General features: G+C 44.5%; 1 protein-coding gene across 3 annotated transcripts in view; it reads right to left on the bottom strand.

Annotated features, from left to right (window-relative positions):
• DLGAP3 (DLG associated protein 3) overlaps positions 1-19,404 on the bottom strand; it is a 178,837-nt gene that overhangs the window by 15,734 nt on the left and 143,699 nt on the right. For 2 of the 3 annotated variants that reach the window (XM_083511592.1, XM_083511593.1), the window contains 4 exons: positions 6,764-6,969; positions 5,539-5,653; positions 3,633-3,876; positions 2,241-2,581 (listed from right to left, as the gene is read on the bottom strand). In XM_083511592.1, the coding sequence (XP_083367718.1) occupies positions 2,241-2,581; positions 3,633-3,876; positions 5,539-5,653; positions 6,764-6,969 (906 nt within the window). The remainder of the gene's footprint in view (positions 1-2,240; positions 2,582-3,632; positions 3,877-5,538; positions 5,654-6,763; positions 6,970-19,404) is intronic. The other variant, XM_083511594.1, reaches the window with a different exon arrangement.

Here is a 19,404-nt window from a genome sequence, read left to right as displayed (position 1 = left end):
GGCTGGCTGACTAGCACCCACAGACTTTGAGATGCAACCAGTGAAACAGAGGGGGCAAGGGCTTTAATGTCATATACCGTACCTTTGCTCACCTCTGAATCTCCCCTACCAACCACCACAGGGATGGCAGTCTCATTCCTAACCCCTTTCCAACTCCAGCCCAGATGCATAATGAGCCTGACCTGCGCTCAAAAATACAAACACGCAGCAGAGGTCTGAACCCTTTGAGGCAAACAATAGGGCTGTCCAATGTAGCACTAAGTAACTTGCTCCATTAGTGCAATGATTTATGTGTGCCCAACAGAACTCTCCTCTCTCCACATGCCACCCCTTAATCTGTTTATGAGTTGGTTCCCCCAACCCTCCAGCACAGATTTAGGGAGGGCTTGGGGCACTTAAAGGGGGAGGACAGGGGGGAAAGTTCCATTGTGCAACTGTAAATACTTAATGGAACGAGTACATTGGACAGCACCCAAAGTGCCTACAAATTCACAACTGATTCACTGCAAAGGGAAATAACAGATGGGAAGAACGAAAACCGAAGACCCCGTGCACAAATGGAAAACAAAACAAACGTGGCTCGAATAATCAACACAACCAATAAATTTTAAAAATGAATAGAGCAGCAAAGAAAATCGAAGCAAAGCAGCTGAGGAACATTGTCCTGTGATCTTACATTCTCTTGCTTTGCTAGCAAGGTATTTGTTTATTGGTTATGTATTTTTAAAATGTCTAATCCAGGCTGTATCCAAACATATCCCAGGGTAGTAGGCAACATGATCAACCATCATAGCATATGATAAAAGCCAAACATAGACTGCCATGAAACCAAAGAACACACACAACATAAAGCAGCCTAGAACAATAAAACTAACCACCCAATGGCTGGGCAAAGGAGCTGAGAATGCGGTTCTGTCACCAATGTTGAAATAAGGTCTGTCTACCAGTCCAGCTGGCTTCTGTATGTGGAATGTATGTGAGGGGCACTATCTTGTCCTTCTCTTAGGGATGGATGGATCTGCCAGTTTTGATTCCTCTCAGATTCTCATTTTTCCAGTCCTAAGTTCAGTTATCCACATTACTGCACCAATTTGCAATTTGTTCTTCAAAGTCTTCATCAAAATTCATCAAAATTTTAGGGCAGATTTCTCACCATGTACACAGCTTTGTATGCACTTCCTCCATGACAGACACATTTTGCAAGCAATTTCTCCATGTATAATGCATTTTATATGCTATTTTCTCTTCTGGTTGCCACCCTTCTGTCTCGAGAGACAATGGAGTGTGCCTCCTCTCTGGGATGCAAGCCTGGGCAATGTGAATGGCGGTCCTAGGCCACCCAGACAACAGGAACCCACAATGCATTTTATTATTTGTACACATTATTTGGTTGGAAAACCTGCACCACAAAATCTGAAAAAAGTGTACATTTTGAAGGATAGCTATGTTTTGGTTCATGTATTGTTTCGGAAAGTTAAAATTAAGTAGGTTTGTATTAAAATCTGAACAGAACCAAATTTTCCCTCCATCCCTACTTTCCCCATAGAGTCCACTAGCAGAAAAAGTTAAAATCTAAGAAACCAATAAACCAATGTCTTGGGCCAGCCTTGCATACAACCTACTCTTGAGTAGAATGAACAGCCACTGAATTCTACAAAAACCAAAAACAAAAGTCAAGGTATAAAATGAGCTGTCTTTTAAATCACAAGGTATATATATCACTGTAATTTAGGTGTGTTCAGTACCTCCTGATGGTGCCACAGGTGTTTCCACTTTAGCAAACTTCTTCAGTGGATTAGAGCGATACCATCTTTTGAACTGGGCAAGGGGTGTGAAATATTTGCTGATGATTGTATGGACAATATTAACATCAACAGAGTATCTGGCTCATACAGTATGCAGCTCCAGAAATATATTTGAGCTTTAGGATATAATCTATGTTCATGTAAAAATTATACTTTTGTGTATTATGTGATATAATCTTTTATGAGAGAACTGTTTCTATTAAAGGCTGATGGTGGACCTTTTGATGGTGGAATACTTTAAAAAAGAAAACAGTGATATATATACCTCATAGTTTGGTTATAAAAGACACTTAATTTGAAACTTTGACTTTTGGGTTTTTGCGCATGCCTTTAGTAGTCAGGGAGAGGTTTCCTTCTGGGTTTGTTTTCACTCACTAAATTGTGCCCCCTCCCAGCCCAAACCTCCCTGCAATCCTGGGCCCACCCTGAACCTACCTGAACTCCGATAGATGGGCGCCATTTCCTCTGACGAGCCAAACTTCTCAGCTCCTCCCTCCCCGGAATCGTCCTGATGATGAGGGTGGGGGGGTTGGGGGCAGTCCTGGGTTGGATTGAAGGCAAGTCCAGGGACATGGCAGTGATCTTGGTGCTTTCTAGGCTCTCTGTGGAGTTGCAGCGCTTGGCGGCCTCTTTGGACCACGATGGACTTCTTTTGACTTCCCTGGGCAGGAAGCTGTCATGGGCGGACTCAGAGCTGCTTTGCGTCGTCACCGAAATGAGGGGCTTGGCTTTCATTCCTGAAGGGAGGGGAGGGGGAGCTTTCCTGTAACTAAAGGCTACATGGAGGGGTGGGGTGGAGAGACAGAGATAGGGAAGGAAAGCAAAATGTGTCAATAAGAAGGGAGCTCTCTACTCATACAGGCACCTATTGGACAGGGCTCATGGTGTTATACGTGGTGAGGCAATGGGGACGAGGAAGGGCCATAGCTCAGTGCCAAACTGATTTGCATGCAGAAGGTCCCAGGTTCAATCCCTGGCATCTCCAGGGAGGGCTAGGAAAGGATCATCTCCAAAAACCTGGAGAGCTCCGGCCAATCAGCACAGAAAGTACTGAACTAGATGGACCAATGGTCTGACTCAATATAAGACAGCCTCCATGTCCTTCAAGCTCCCCCATCCCCCCACTGTTTGCCTTGTTTTGGAAATGTTTCACACACACATTGCGTTGTCATTGGCCTAGGAGTGAGAAGACTCGCTGTGCTTGCTTCGGCAGCACAAATACTAAAAAAGAGAAGACTCGCAGAGGTATTTGCTAGCTATGGGGTTTCCCCATCTTCCTTTCCTATACCAATTTGTGAGCCATTTTGAATTAATTTAGCAAGGAAATTGGGACAGGCATGTTTAAACAGATAAAATATACAAACATTGCACAGTATCTCTGAGACTGGGTCACATCAGACCAGAACAGGTTTGGGGCAGGAGCTCAGATTCAACCTTAGCTATCTTCAGGTTGGGCTGGGGAAAGTCTTCTCTGAAAGCTTTGAGAGAGCCTCTGCCTGTTAGTGTAGAACAGCGAGAGCCACTGAAGTGCCTTCCAGATGTTATCGGACTCCAACTCGCTTCAACCTCAGCTCACACAGGAGTTGGAATTCAGCCACATCTGGAGGGGAGGGCACCACATTGAATAACCCATGTGAAGATGATGAACCAACTTCCTGTTTTTGGCGAAGGGGTGCAGATGCTGGTTAAATCCCAGCATCTCCAGGTAGAGCTGGGGAAGAATCTGCCTCTGAAACCCTAACAGCCAGGGCAGACTGCACTGAGCTGGGTGGGCCAGGAGTCTGACCTGGTTCAAATCAGCTTCCGAAGTCCTGTGTTGGTACTTACAGGTGCTTGGCTTGAGAATGCTGCTGGTGAGGGGCTGGCCAGGCTGGTGGGTGGTGGTTGCCATGGTAAAGAGAGAGAGGCAGTCATCGTCCTGGGAGCAGCCAGCTTGGATGGCTCTCAGGTAGCTATGGCTGCGCATGCGGAAGCAACCAGGCAGGTCTAAGGCCTCGACAGCCTGCGACTCCACCTCTCCGAAGACAGACTCACACACGGCCTCAAACTGGTGGTTCAACTCATCGTTAATCTGAGGAAAGGGGAAGAAGATGGAGGGGCATGGAAGGCCGTGAATGGAGCTAAGACCTATGGTGCCAGGATTAGGGAGGTGCAAATCTGTCCAATTTCTCTTTCCCCCCAGTCTTAAATTCAGTTCTCCACATTTTCACATTTGGACCATCAAATGCACTAATAAATCTTGGCTCTGGAGTCTGTTGTGGTTCTGTTTCAGTGTCTGCTTGCAGAAATGGCTGCTGCATCTGTACGGGAGACCTGAGCAAGCATTGCAATTTGGCAAAGGAAGGCTCAGAGGCATGAGATGGGCTAGGTGTGGGGAGGCAGGGATAACCCACAGATTGTGGAGAAGGTGTGTGTGTGTGTGTCTGCATGTGCTATGCACCAGAACACAGAGGAGCAGCAAAGAAGTCCTAGCCCCAACTCAACCCAACTGGTGCTGCTGGTATGAAATTGAACTGGACTGTTTTGAGCTCAGACTTAAGCCAGGCAGAGAGGGGGTGCGGGGAATCCCTCCAAGCATCTCTGTCTGGCCCTGAGAACACTCACCAGGCCACACCCCTCACTGTCCCTGCTTCACATCCCAAGTGCTTTTGAATGGCTGGAATGCACCTTGAACTCTGATTAATGGCTTTTGCTTGCCTGGCTGGAGAATACATGGAGGGATGTATGGGTGGTATCTAATTAATGTGTTCCGTCAGTGCAAGGACTTAAGTTTGCACAGCTTAACTTCCCTCCCCCATGTGTGCCATACATTCCACAAATTTGCTCCAGAGGGTTGGCGAAACCCCCTGAACAGATTTAGGGAACAAATGAGGGAAGGAGGGGGGAAGAACCATTCCATTGTGCTAGCTTAAATCCTGGTGGAATGACTTACTTAGCACCACTTTAGATACAGCTCTGTGATACACTTTAGATACAACTCAAGCTACACAAAGGAAGAATATTCCCCCCCCCCTTTTTATAAAAAATATCTGATTAGAGGATCTCCTGGAGGAATGACATTTGCTCTCCAGTGTAATACTCCAGGTTCTCTACAAGACAAAGATATGCAAGCAAATTCATTTTTTTATATAACTCATTATTTCCCCACAAAATCCCATCCTCCTCTGCACCCACACTTCTGGAAGGGGAAAAAAAAATCCTCACTTGGGGATTCAGGTGGACACTTGATATTTCAAACTGACTGATTGTGGTGGCATTGAAATATTGACAGTCCACTTAAACCCCACTAAAGAAGGTGCCCCACATTTGAAGACACATGGCCCAATTTACACAGATGTAGTTTCCCCCTCCACTCTCCAATTCTTGTACCCCAGGGTAGGAAACCTGTGGCTCTCCAGGTGATGCTGTACTCCAGCTCACACCATGCCTCATTATTGGACATGCTGGCTGGGGCTGATGATATTTGGATTTGAGCATCATCTGGAGGGTCAACACCCTTAAGGTGGCTTTCAAATCCAGATGTTTGAAAAATCCAGTATGGTGAAGTGCAGCCTTGCTCAGTCTGGTGCCTTCCAGATTTTCACATCCAGTTCCCACCATCCCTGAACACTAGCCAGGGCCAGCTGGAGTTGATGGGAGCCAGAGTCCTGTGGCAGGAAGGCCATAGATTCCCCACCCATCTCTACCCAGTCCCCTTCCTGTAAGGCAAGAGCTAAAGAACAAATCACCTCACCTGCCCAGTGGTAAAGGAACGTCCATACCCTTGTCCCCGTGGCCGGATTCGGGGTGACGTGCAGCAGCTGGGACAGTTACAGATATATGAGTCAGAATAGTGCCTACTTGCAAACCTAATGAGAGACACGGGGAAGAAAGGTTTCTGAACAAAACCCAAAACATGACATGATCAGAGCAGATGGAAAATGACCCAGGGCTGGCTGGGTTTGACTTTGCAAGCTCCCTGCCCTTATCCTATCAGATAGGGGTGGGGAACTTCAGGCCGCAAAGCCAAAGGCAGCCCTCCAAGTCCCTCTATTGGGCCCTTGGAATTCTCCACAGGCCACACCCTCAACAGTTCTGCTTCCCATCTCATTTTTTCTTTCTTTCCCCAGGTTGGAATGTCTGTTGCTTGCCTGATGGAGGTCAGAGAGGGATGTCTGGAAGCCAGACAAGTGCAGAAAGGTAAACTGTATATTTTTGGTCTGCTCACCCATCCCTGGTATGTGATCCTTGGAAAGTTTCCTACAAGAAAATGTGGTCCTTGGGCTGGAAAAAGGTTTCTCAGCTGGTGTGGAGCATAGTTTTAAAGAAACACAAAAATGGATGGGTAGAAGCTTTAGATGACAGCCCCCATCCTTTGTCATGGATCCTGAGCAGGTGTGAGGACTGTATCAAAGGAGGAAGAGCCAGCTGGATCAGAAAGAGGTGCTGAGCTTGGCACTAAGCCTAGCCAAGAGCCCCTTGTGCCTGAGGTTGCCCACCCCACCAAACGGAGTCCACTATGAGCCAGGTTCTTCCAAGAAACTGGGCCCCTTTACAGCAGGGGCTGGATGCTTCCCACTGACTCCTGCCCAGCACTGACAATGAATAAAGTGGGAGCTGATTGCAAGGTGATGAAAAGCTAAGTTTCCAGAACTACCCACTGAAGATACTCCACCCTTTAGGAAAGGAGCCAAGCCTAGAAGGGTGTGGTTTGGTCCAAAGGAGATAGAAGGCCAGTTTCTCATTTGTGCAACTGCAGTGCTTGGTGTTCTCCAAGGTCCTGAAACTCCAGTCTGGCCCTACACACCTCTTGCCTAAGCATCCCTTCTATGCACGGGCTCCTGCTCATGGTCAAGGCATCTCACCTTACTTATCAGTTGCCACCCACTAAAAAATCCATATATTTTTTGTTCCCTGTGCTGAGCATCCCCCCCCCCCCGCGTGGTTATATGAGAAATGCCCTGTTCTCAGTTTCTTACTTGGTTCTGGCCTGATCTACACTGGAGGAACGGCGGTACCCCTCACGCCGGGTCACCCCCTTGGGAGACACCTTGGTGCTGGTATCCGAGTCCCCACTGTCATCGTCTCCCATGGCCTTGATATAGCTGCCACTCCGCATCCGTCGACAGGGTATCTCTCCATCCTTCCCTGATGCTGGATATCCTCCCCAATCATCTTGGGGTACCTGAAGGAAAAAGAAATTTTGTGCAGTGTGTGTCTTGTGTGCACTTATGCTGGATACTTTGAGGTTAATAGGAAGTTCCACAGAAGATGTTGGTGACAATTTATGACAGACCCAAGGATGCAGCTATAGCATTTGAGGGAATGATTGCATCTCGATAATGTTCTTCTACCAACCTGCTCAAACATCCCTGTGAGAACGATAGCACTCTGTTTGGCTTAGGAGTCCGCTCTACACAACAAACTTGTATTGGTTTTAAAAACCCTTAACTGTAATAATAATCACCGTTATTTATTTATTTATACCCTCTTTATCACTGACAGGGACTCTTTGTAGCTTGGTGAGAATTTTCTGCCAGTGATCGATAAGCCTCTTCAAACTACAGTTCCCAGGGAAAGATGAGGGCTTGGGGGGAAAAGTAGGTTAGATGCCCTGAAGCTCTCTGACATCTCCACTGGAGACTGCTAAGGGATGCAAAGGTTATGGCTCTCATAAGCTGTCTGTAAAGAAATTGAGAACACAGACATTTTGGATTTGGAAGGCTTTAACAATGTATTTGGGTGGCATGCATACTTGTGGTATGACAAGATTAAAGCACACAAAGCATTCAAAAACCATATTGTCAGAAGAGCATTGTTTAATGTTTGGACAAGATATAAAGACTTACTTGAAAACAAAACCCCAAGGTGGCTATCACCAATGGAGGCGAAGGCTCAGAAAAAACTTAATATGGAGGCTAAATGGCCAAAATATTGGGAAATTTTGGAACAAGGAGACAAATTGAAATTGCAGTTTTGAGAAATTAAAAGATAAAGTGCGAGACTGGCTACATTACTATCAGATAATGGAGGCATATAACTTGGACAAGAAAATTGGCTTCCAGGTGGAAAAATCAAAACTAGAAACAGAACTGTTAGAACCTAAAACTAAGATTTTGTCAAAGATGTATAACTTGCTGTTGAAATGGAATACTCAGGATGAAACGGTCAAATCTGCTATGATTAAATGGGCACAAGATGTTGGACATAACATTATGTTTGCTGACTGGGAACAGTTGTGGACCACAGGTATGAAATTTACGGCATGTAATGCCCTAAGAGAGAATATTATGAAAATGATATACAGGTGGTACATGACACCAGTCAAGCTTGCAAAAATCTATCATCTGCCCGATAATAAATGTTGGAAATGTAGAGAAACTGAAGGTACATTCTTTCACCTTTGGTGGATGTGCCCAAGGATTAAGGCTTTCTGGGAGATGATATATAATGAACTGAAAAAGGTATTTAAATATACCTTCTTGAAGAAACCAGAGGCCTTTCTCCTGGGCATAGTCGGCCAATTGGTGCCAAAGAAAGACAGAACTTTTTTTTATGTATGCCATAACAGCAGCAAGAATACTTATTGCAAAGTATTAGAAAACACAAGATCTACCCACCCTGGAAGAATGGCAGATGAAGGTGATGGACTATATGGAACTGGCGGAAATGACTGGCAGAATCCGAGACCAGGGAGAAGAGTCGGTGGAAGAAGATTGGAAGAAATTTAAAGACTATCTTCAAAAATATTGTAAAATTAATGAATGTTAGAATGATGCTGGATAGAAACTAAGTGGTCTTTAGCTGTAATGTTATAAGAGAATACGAGAAAATGGTTATTAACAGGTAAAAACTTAATGTTATAACATTTGAAAATTGAAGATTAAGATGATTGAAGAGGGGAGGGATTTGCTGAATTAAAAATTTGAATTGGAATACAGAAAAGGGAGGCGTGAGGAGGTCCGGGAAATAAGGAAATGAAAATATGTGATGGAAAGACTGAATTGTTTTTAACTATTTTTATTTTGTATTTTTTCCCTTTTTTCTTTTTTCTTTTATATTTGGTAACTTTTTTGAAAATCTCAATAAATATCTTTAAAAAAACAAACAAACTGCCTGCCTGCTACAAATACACTGAGATCTAATGTTAGGTCCCTGGGTGGTTTGTAGTTTGCTACAGGTTCTGATTTTCAATAATTTAACAATAGTAAGTAAAATATGGAAGAGCCAAAGCACAGTGACAGAGGACATGCATTGCATGCAGAAGGTCCCAGGAATTAGGTAGGGCTGGGAGAGACACCCTCTCCGAAACCCTGGAGAGCCACTGTTAGTAAATGTAGACAGTGCTGAGCTAGCTGGGCCAGTGGTCTGACTCGGTGTAAAGTAACTTCCTCTGTTTCTGAAACTGCAAGCAAAAAAGGAATAGATCTCTGCCATGATTGGACTTGTGCTAATTACTTCTCTCGCGGTGTCTGTATTCCTTGCTTGTAAGGGCTGTTCAATTGCTTTCGACCAGGTCTTTGCTCAATTCTGCTAACCTGTTTTAGATTTATATGTTAGAATTGCTGATCTGTAGCAGCTCAGATGTAGGCTCAGGTTTGCAGATGCAGATCATCTCAGTGCATGGCTCCTGGGATGCAGTCTGTAATTGGATCCACCCCAAAGTAATGTTTTGGGTCTGGCTCCACTCCAAAGTCACTATTCTGCACCTGGCTCCAGGTTGCTGGACTTCAGGGTCCTAGTAAACCTTGTTTTCTGAACTTATTACACCTCAATACCAATGGGAAACCCGCTGCCCTCTATGTGTTGCTGTCCTGTGACTCCCATCATCCCTTCATGCTGAAAGGAAGCCATATCAATAAATCATAAACTGGTTTATCTGCATAGAATGGATGTGTTTTTTATGCATCATAAGATAGAAATGTGCTCAGCTATTTTCTTCTTCTGTGGGCTTTTTTCTTTGGTGTGTGTATCTGTTTGCTGGTGCCAAGGGCTTTTGTGTTGGCACATGGGTGAGTTTTAATGTTGTACAGCAGACAAATTCATTGCAACAGTTGCACAAGGCGAAATCTGTTTCACGACAGATTGTGAAATCTATAGTGCAACAAAGTTACCAGCAACCTGCTTATGCATTTCCTTGTGCAACAATGTTCTCCTGCAGCAAAAACATTTTGCTAGTGGAAGAAGTAAGCTGCCAAGAGACTTTGACTTAGTGCTACAGTGGATGGATACAACCCTTATTCCCTTGCTTCTGAAAACATCTTCTCCAGACTCTGCTGCTTTCTATCTTCATGTGAAATGTCAAAATGAATATTGCTCTTTTTACTTAAAAATATTCACAAGGGGAAAATACTCACATCTAAAAGGAAGTTGGATTTTTAGAACAACAGCAACAGAGTCCACTCAGAGTTCTATCCCTGAGCTTTAAGCAAAACGTTTTACATAAAGAAATGTGGGTATTTATATATTGTACGAGTTCAGAAAAAAGTGATCTTCTGCAGCCAAAAAGCAGCCAAATCCACTGCTAATCAACTGTTAACCCATTGTTTAATTTATGGGGTTGATCCTGGCTAACATAGTTGCAGGAGGCTGCAACTGAAAGATACTTATCTGAGAGTGAACTGCACTCTCAGACGTCATTTCAAGAAGACATACATTTTTCATCAGAGCCCATTCACACATTCAGCTACCAGCCATCAGGTGGTGATGTCAAATCAAGGGATCTACAGGTGTGTGCAAACTTGATCTGACCTGATGTTCAGAGTGTTCCTCTGAGTTCCTATATCCCAAAATACATTAAGTTAAGTGTTCTTAGAAGATATCAATATTTTTATTAAGATTTACAAATTAAATAAGAGATGTGTACAACTGCTAAGTTCTCTTTTGGGGTGATAAAATGTTGGTACTGAAATACATTAAACTAGCCTTCTCCAACCTGGTGCCCGCCAGGTGTTATGAACTACAGCTTTCAGGAGCCCATACTGAGAAGGATGAATAAGATACATGCGTAAAATTGGTTGTCCTATGTGCCATATTTTGCTTCATACACTTAAAGCAATTGTCTCCTACAGCCAAATCATATGTGAGCTTTTTAAAAACTTTTTTTAAAGCTTGCCCCAAATGCACCAAAGAGGTGCCGATACTCAGTTCTGGTGAATTCCAGCTGAAAAAGAAGCCCCGGCAACACACACAGAATAAATCATGTACATAGCACTGGGGGAGGGTTATTGGGTTGCTGCTGCTTTTATTTTGATTATGTACTTGGTGGTTTTATACTTTGATTTTATCCTGCCAACCACCCTGAGACTTGCGGGTATAGTGCAGTATATAAATTCTAATTCTAATCACCCAAACTTCAATTAGCCAGCAAAGGTGAAAATACAGGTAAAATACAACTGAGCTCTTTCTATCTCCACAACTGATCTAAGCTTTTTTTGGGAGGGCCACTCACATGGAAGAGTTAAACTGGGGAAACAGTCTGGGGGAATGCATTAGTCCCCCTACCTCAGTGGCTCGGATCCAACTCGCACCCCACCCCCCAAGTAGCTGTTTATAAGTTTTCTAAAAAGCCAGGGGATCCATTGATGGAACTGCTGATACCCTGCCCAGTTTGGCAATTAGGTTAGCCGCTGAAGTTATCACCACATTTCCATATGCAGCTCCAAATTCCCAAAACATGGACTCATCAAGATCTTGCAGCTAACAGAGCTCTTTGGCTAGAGGCAACCAAAGCTGGCTTCTTAGCCCCCAGAAAGCTGGAAACTGCCTACTTGTAGACACAACCTGACCTATACATCATAGTTCTCTAGAGCATCCTTTGACAACTTGGTGCCCTTCAGCTGATGGAAGTTATAGTTCAAAAGTATTTGGAGGTTGCCAGGTTGGCAACAGAGCTTGAACCTTGCCTACCCTTCAGTTCAAGACTCTCCAGATGTGATGGACTTTCCCCAGACCAAGTTATTACATTTCCCACCCCATGGAAGCATGTCTGCTCTAGAAGGAGGCAGGGCTTTTTCCCATCCAGAAATCCTCACCTCATGGCTCCTCCGGCAGATGAAATCCCACCCATAACCAGAGCAGCAAAGCAGACAGGCAAACATCTGTCTGCACCGATGACACCCTTACCAGTTTCCGGTGACGAGTTGGCATCCCTTGGGCTATCAGGAGGAGGGCAAAACAGGTAGATGGGAGCAAGAGGCCGGAACAGACACAGTTGCCTCTTTGTCTCTTTCTCCCAGGAAACATCAAGGGATGTTTCTTTTCATCCTTGGGCCCACCCCCCTGCTGCAGTGGGCTGAGATGGGGACAGCCAAAGCGAGGATGGGATGGGCGGAGTGTTCCCTATACAGCAGCCCCTCCCTCCAGCCCCTCACTCTGGATGGGCAATCAAGTCAAGTGTCATTCAACCTCTCCTTCCCCCTGGGGAAAAAACACACACAGAGAGGGAGAGCGAGAAGAGTTAATTAGCTTTTAATTAAAAAAGAACAAGCCCGTCATGGAGCTGGCTGGCTGAGTAAGCCTCTAAGCTGGGGGTAAGGGGGGAGTTTGGATCATGTCTGGGAGCAGGAGAATGTAAACAGAAGGAGCAGGATAAGTTTTGATATTTCCAGGCTGAGGGAGATGGGGGGACTTTGACTAGTGCCAGGGGCTGTGGAGGGTGGTCTCCAGTCTTTGTTGTCCCAAGCTTGGCATGCCCCCCCCCCAGTTAACTGGAGCCCTCAGGTTTGAGGGCTGGGATTGGCTGTTTCTACTGAACTAGTTTTCTAGTGTGAGCAGAGCCCTGTGATTGGAGAATGCTGGGAAATGGGACACTCAGGCCTGACCAGAGTTTCACATGAAGCAAAACTTTACTGTGGATTTAGCCATCTTCAGATGTTTTGGACTGCAACTCCCATCACTCCCGTCAGCAGGATGGGAATTGTAGTCCAAAACAACCAGACCACATCTGCTTGGAAAAGGTTAGAAGTAGCTCAGTCGGTAGAGCAGGAGACTCTTAATCTCAGAGTCATGGATCTGAGCCCCACATTGGGTGAAAGATTATTGCATTGCATGGCATTGGACTAGATGACCCTCGTGGTCCCTTCCAACTGTGATACAGTGGTACCTCGGGTTAAGTACTTAATTCGTTCTGCAGGTCCGTTCTTAAGCTGAAACTGTTCTTAACCTGAAGCACCACTTTAGCTAATGGGGCCTCCTGCTGCTGCCGCGCCGCCGGAACAAGATTTCTGTTCTTATCCTGAAGCAAAGTTCTTAACCTGAAGCACTATTTCTGGGTTAGCGGAGTCTGTAACCTGAAGCATATGTAACCTGAAGCATATGTAACCAGAGGTACCACTGTATATGCATACAAACAAGGCCTGAGTAACTTGTGCCTCACTGAAACAAAAGCGACCTACTAACCAAACCTTTGAATTTCCTTCTCTATGAATGGGGCTGTTTACTTTATCCAGTTGGGAGAGATAATGTTGTGTGGGAAACTGGTAAGAACACTTCTAAGAACTTTGTCTGGCGGGGAATGAAGACATTATTTTCCTGACAAGCTTTCCCAGCTGGATGAATAGGCCTCTGCCAGCAGTGTCCCTTTCATATTATTTTAAAAATGCATATTCTGTTGCTTTCTGTGTTGTTCCTAATTGGGTTTTTTAAAGTTGTTTTTATTGCTCAGAGCAGGCCTATTGAAATTAATGAACATGACTAAGTTAGACTATCAAGGCAATGTACTAAATATAATGGGTTATATCCAACTAAGTTTCACTCATTTTTGTACATTGCCTTGATATAACTATCTATCTGGAAGGCAATTAATAAATATCTATAACAACAATAATAACTTTTTTAAAATGAAGAACTAATATGTGAATTTGCTTTCCTCCTCCCAACCACTGTGTCATGTTTTGATTTTTAGGAGGTTTTCGCAGCTGCGGAATGGGGTAGAAACACCGTAGGATAAATAAATAAAAGTGATGTTTGGTTCAAGCAAAGTAATGCTTGTTGTTGTCAGGATATGATCTTGCAAATAGTATTGAGAAATGTTGGGCTGTGGTCTTAGCTAATGATAACACAAGGCCCTAGAGACTCAGTAACTCACCAGTCATCTTGCTGCGTTCTCCTCTGTCATATTGACAGAGAGAACAGGTTATTTGGTGAATAAGTGGGAGGGGATTTGGAGAAATTCACACTTCTGAAAATACATGAACGGAAACACAAATATCCTACTAAATTCACACTTGTCTGAATTTTGCAATGCAGTTCTCTGGCAGAACAGAATGTGCACAGAAATGCATACTGTATATCAATGGAAATAGCATACAACTACATTATATTAGGGGAATGGATGGCAAAATTATGTATATTACACCAAATTGTATACAAAATGTGTTTATTAGGACTGTGGTTCCCAAACGTCTCCCTGCCCTCCACGGACCACTTGCAAATTGTGAAAGGTCTTGGCAGACTGCTTAATGATTTTTCTGTTGGCTGCAGCATTTGTAACGTGCTGTGATTGTCAATTGCATTTTAATTGCTTCTTTCATTGGACTACTACTCCCAGCCAACACAGCTGTGCTTGCTGGGGCTGATGGGAGATGTAGTCCAACACCATCTATAGGAAGGCAGGTTGGCAAAGATTGACTGGGACGGTGCAAGACAGCCCACATGGAACACACAGCTTTGTCTTCCCAGCAAAGGATCATAGTTGGGGTACTGACCCCACTGTCCACAGCATTTGCCACCTGAGGGGATGATTTCACTCTACCTAAAGGGAAGCGTTGGCCTTGTATCTCAGGCATGAAAAACTGCCTGACTCTGATCACTTAAGCCAACTGGAGAACGTCTACTTGTGACATTGCGCTCTACAGAATACCATAGGGTGGTGGCCACAAAATCAGGCATTCTCTGCTGTTGACCCTGTTATGTGGAATGCCTTTCCCCCTACCACAGGTGAAGCAGTAGCTACCAGCTGCTTCACACAATATCTTGAAAATATGTATCTTTTTGCTCAGACATTCCCTGACCCATAAGATTGAACCCTGAATTATTTGTACGAACCCTTTGAATTACTTCTTTACTTGCTCTTACATGGCTCCATTGGTTTTAGGTTGTATTTTGTTTCATGCATATTGTTTTTATATTGTACACAGTGTACACTGCTTAGAGATTTTTAAAATATTAAGTGGTTTAGGAATGCTTTTAAATAAATAAATGCATATTTACACAGCTACAGTAGCCACATGCTAGAAGATCATAGAAGCAGCTCCAAAATAGCTGTGTGTGTGTTAGATAAAAAGGTAAAGGACTTCTGCACGGTTAAGTCCAGTCAAAGGCGACTATGGGGTTGTGGCGCTCATTTCACTTTCAGGCTGAGGGAGCCGACATTTGTCCACAGAGAGCTTTCTGGGTCATGTGGCCAGCATGACTAAACCGCTTCTGGTGCAACGGAACACAGTGACGGAAACCAGAGCGTACGGAAACACCGTTTACCTTCCTGCCGCAGTGGTACCTGTTTATCTACTTGCACTGGCATGCTTTTGAACTGTTAGGTTGGCAGGAGCTGGGACTGAGCAACAGGAGCTCACCCCGTTGTGGGGATTCGAACCGCCATTCTTCTGATTGGCAAGCCCAAGAGGCTTAGTGGTTTAGACCACAGCACCACCTGCGTCCCTGTGTGTGTGTATCACGTGGTGGGTCTGTGTGCCCAAGGAAGGCTAGTTTCAGGATTTGGTGTCCTCCTTAAGCAGCAAGTCACAGAAAGGACTAGATATGCAAATTGAGAGCCCACCCAGGAGTCTCCTGTCAGATGATTGAAGCAAACAAATATAGGGGGAAGGCATGGCCACAGGGGTGAAGGTGAAAACAGGGGTTGAAAACTTAGTAGTTGCATGGGGTGGGAAGGGCAGTGGAATCTACCAGTGGAGAGAGCAAGGCTGCAGCCCCCAGTGTGTGTGCATATGAGCACATTAGATTTTACTTTATTGTTGTTTTCGTATTTGGTTTCAGTGCTCCTTGTTAATCCACACCCCAGCTTGGTTTTAATGCATCTATGTGGGATTTTTGTTCATTTATTCAGTTCTAAGTCGCTTTGGATTACATTGGGCAAGATAAAGTGACCAACAAATTTAATAAATAGTAATATTAATAATTTCTATTTTTATCCTTTAAGTTGTTTTGAGACACTTTGGTTTAAAAAGTGACAAATACATGTCATCGTCATCCTGATGTAACTTGAATATCCCAGCTCCATGAGGGGATATATGTATATTTTTCAATCACAGTTCATCAAACAGCAGCTGGGGTGAACAGTCCTGGTTCCTTCCAGCAGCAGCTGTTTATTTATTTTAAAGAAATACCTTTAAATGTTTTATAATAGGAAGCAAACCGGGAGAAAGAAGGGAGGGCGGCGATGCAGCAGCTGCAGCAGCTGCTGGGCTCATTCAAGCCATCCAGCCATCCAGGTGTGTGCTAGGGGAGGGGGATGCCCTGATGATGCAGGCTGAAGGCCGGCAGGCCAGGGACCTCTGCAAAAGTCTGTGAGGTGCATGTTAAAGAGGAAGACAGGAGGAGGAGGGGGGGGGATGCAGGAGGAAGCCAGGGACTGAGGCAGGCAGATTGCAAAAGGCAAGCAAACCACAACCCTAGCTGCACAAGGCAGCCTGGTTGGATCTAGGGAAAAGGCAGAGGATAGGGAATGGGCAAATCTGTCAGTTTCAGGTTCTCCCAGCTTCTCATTTATCTTGTCTTAAGTTATTTACATTTCTCCACCAAGAGGGGGGTGTGTGTGTGTGTTTGTGTTTTAAAATCATCATAAAAATTCATTAGCATACCAGAGTAATTTCTCCTAAAATGCACATTTTAATGCATTTTTTGCATTAATATACATTGATATACCTTTTGCCTAATAGAATTTTGCGAAACAATTTCCACTAATATTCGTATATGTTCTTTTCACTAATACATGCATTTTGATCAATGCTTGTACGTGTATGTTTATGCACATTACTTGGCTGGAGAACTGCACTGCAAATTTCAGAGGTGTGAGAATTTTGAAGGATGGCTGACTTTTGACTCACATCTTGTTTTGGAAAGTGTGAATTAGGTAAGTTTGCTTTCAATGCCACCTGAATCAAAGCCCCCCCCCCCCCAGCAGAGATATGTGTTACAGAGTAAACATGGAGCTCCCAGTCCTGAGTTTCCTACTTAATGGCAAGGCCAAGTATGGGGCAGAAGTTAACCCTCTCCCCACCCACAGTTAACCTTCTCCCCACCCACTGAAGTCCCCCTGAAAATGCCTAATTCTAACCTGATCTCCCCTTCCACCAGCCAGTACCTGAGACTGGGAGCAATTCTGGCCAGTGAAGGCTGGTCCTCTCAGCCAGACCTCACCTGCCCATCTTCTTACTTACAACCCTGCTAGCAAACAAATAAGCAAGCAAGCAAGCAAATAAAAACTTTAATTACTTGCACAGTCCTAACTGTAAGAGGTTAACAGTTGAATCTAAGCAAGTGTGGGTTTTTGTGGGGGTCATTTTATTTTCTACATTTTATCTGTACAGTGAACTGGGCCTACTGCTTGAACAATATTTCATTTGTATTAAATCATGGATAGCCGCCTTGAGCTTTGGGAAGAGTCAGGGCAGAGATCAAAATATATGCGAGGCTCCAGAAGCAAGGAATTGGAGTGAGATTCTGGAATCTGGCTGCGTTTTGAGCTGGGGTCAGATTCTTGCTTAATTTTCCACCAGGATCAAGCACATCCACCAGTAGTGTGCAGCTATGCCAAGTTTCGTCTCTGTTTCTGTCAGCCTCCTAGCCAAATGAGCGCCAACACTCACTCTGCGCATCCAGCCAGGAATATGAACAAGAGATCCGAGGAACAAAAGGCAAAAACTGGGAACTCAGTCCAGGAAATTAGGCAAAATTATTCTCAAGCCCTTGACTAAGAGGAATACTGCTGGGTTAACCACACAATGCACCAGATCTGTCCTTACCTCTTTAGCATTTCAGGAACCTTGGTTCCTAGGAAGGAGGGCAACAGCTTTACAAGGCCCCTAGGTACAAGAGCACCCACCAAATTCACCTTTCTTAATGCCTCCGGCAAAACCTTTAGACAGGGTCAGCCCTACTAGTAGGCAGAGTGAGGTAGTGACCTCAGGTGGCAGAACCAGAGAGTGTGTGTCAGTGGTGGTAGCGGTGCCCAGACATTGCCCTTTGTGTTGGACATGTTCTGTCCTGTGCCCCCTAAGGCAGCTTACTGCCCTTTGATAGAGAACAAAGAGTCCAGCACCCTAAAGCTCAAGGTGTGGCTAATCATTCCAAGTCAATGTGCAATTCAGCCATCGACTTTTGTGGAATTCTGTGGATTCCAAAGCAAGCTGACCTGACCCACACCTCCTGAAGGAATGCACAGATCAGAATGAAATTATCCTTCATATGTTGCACCTCTCAGAAATTTGTGATACAGTATTCAGTTCAAGAAACAGAGAATCATAGAACTGCAGAGTTGGAATGGACCCTGAGAGTCAATGCAGGAATCTCAACACATGGTCTCCCATTCAAGTTGAAACCATAGTGGACCCTGCTTAGCTTTGCAAATGTGCTAGCAGTTTTATTGTTACACCACTATTCAAATGTGTGGGAAAATATATTTTAAGATAAAACATTTTTGAAATGTGAATAGTTAGATAAAATATATTTATATGTGATAAAATAGGCATTTAAATAGACATTTCCATGTAGATTCACTTTTATAACTAGCTGATTAAGGTAGAAACAGGACGGGTTGGACCTGTTTGTTAGGAGGTACGTAGTTCTTAAACTGTTTTGAGACATTTTAGTTGTCTTGTTTTAGCACTGGCATGTTTCCCATCCCAGTTTCCTTTGGAGGAAGGGTGGGATATAATATTAATAATAACAGCAGCAATAACATCAACAATAATTTAGCTTGCCTTTCTTCTAATATATTAGTGGACCCGCACTTCAGCCTAGGCCAGCCCTCCAGATGCTTGGTTGGGTATACTTGGTTCCCCTCACCCTACATGCTTGGCCCTTAGGAGACTTAGAAAAGAGCCAAAGGGGAGGGGTTTCATGCATTTGCTTTCATAAGCAACTAATTCTGGAGGGCTCCTTCAGGCCCCCATGCGTTTTCTCTGGCTGCCTTGTCCCAGGTTGCCCTCCTCATTAGCGTGTGGAGCCCATTGATCAGGCCTGCGCAGAAACCGCCCTCCGAGAGATGAGCAAGGTGGTTCATCTTAATTGTTTGTTTGGGCATTATTAGCAAGAGCAACGCGATGCTCGGATGTCTTCGGACACCTTGGTAAGCTGACGCAAGCAGCAGCTCCTCAGAAACCTCGGGCCTTTTAAAACAGAGAGCCGCCTTTGTGCTTCTTTTTCTTTTTGCAGGCAGAGGCTATTATAGCCCTGACATTTCTCTAATCACCGACATCAAGGTGGAGCTGCAGTGCATCATGGGAATGCAAAGGAGAGCAAAGGGAATAGAGAGCAAGACGGCAAATGGGGGGGAGAGCTTTTGGAATCAGCAGGAGGGGAGTCTTAAGCTTGGGGAAGAAACCGTCAGGGGAGAGCCTTTGAAAGTGATCCAGGCTGGCCATTCATTGGATAGATGGGC

Source organism: Podarcis liolepis, assembly GCF_965112155.1.
Source record: "Podarcis liolepis genome assembly, chromosome: 7".
In the NCBI taxonomy this organism is placed as follows: Eukaryota; Metazoa; Chordata; class Lepidosauria; order Squamata; family Lacertidae; genus Podarcis; species Podarcis liolepis.
The sequence above is the reverse complement of the archived record's forward strand: the minus strand, read 5'-3'. Positions and strand labels throughout refer to the sequence as shown.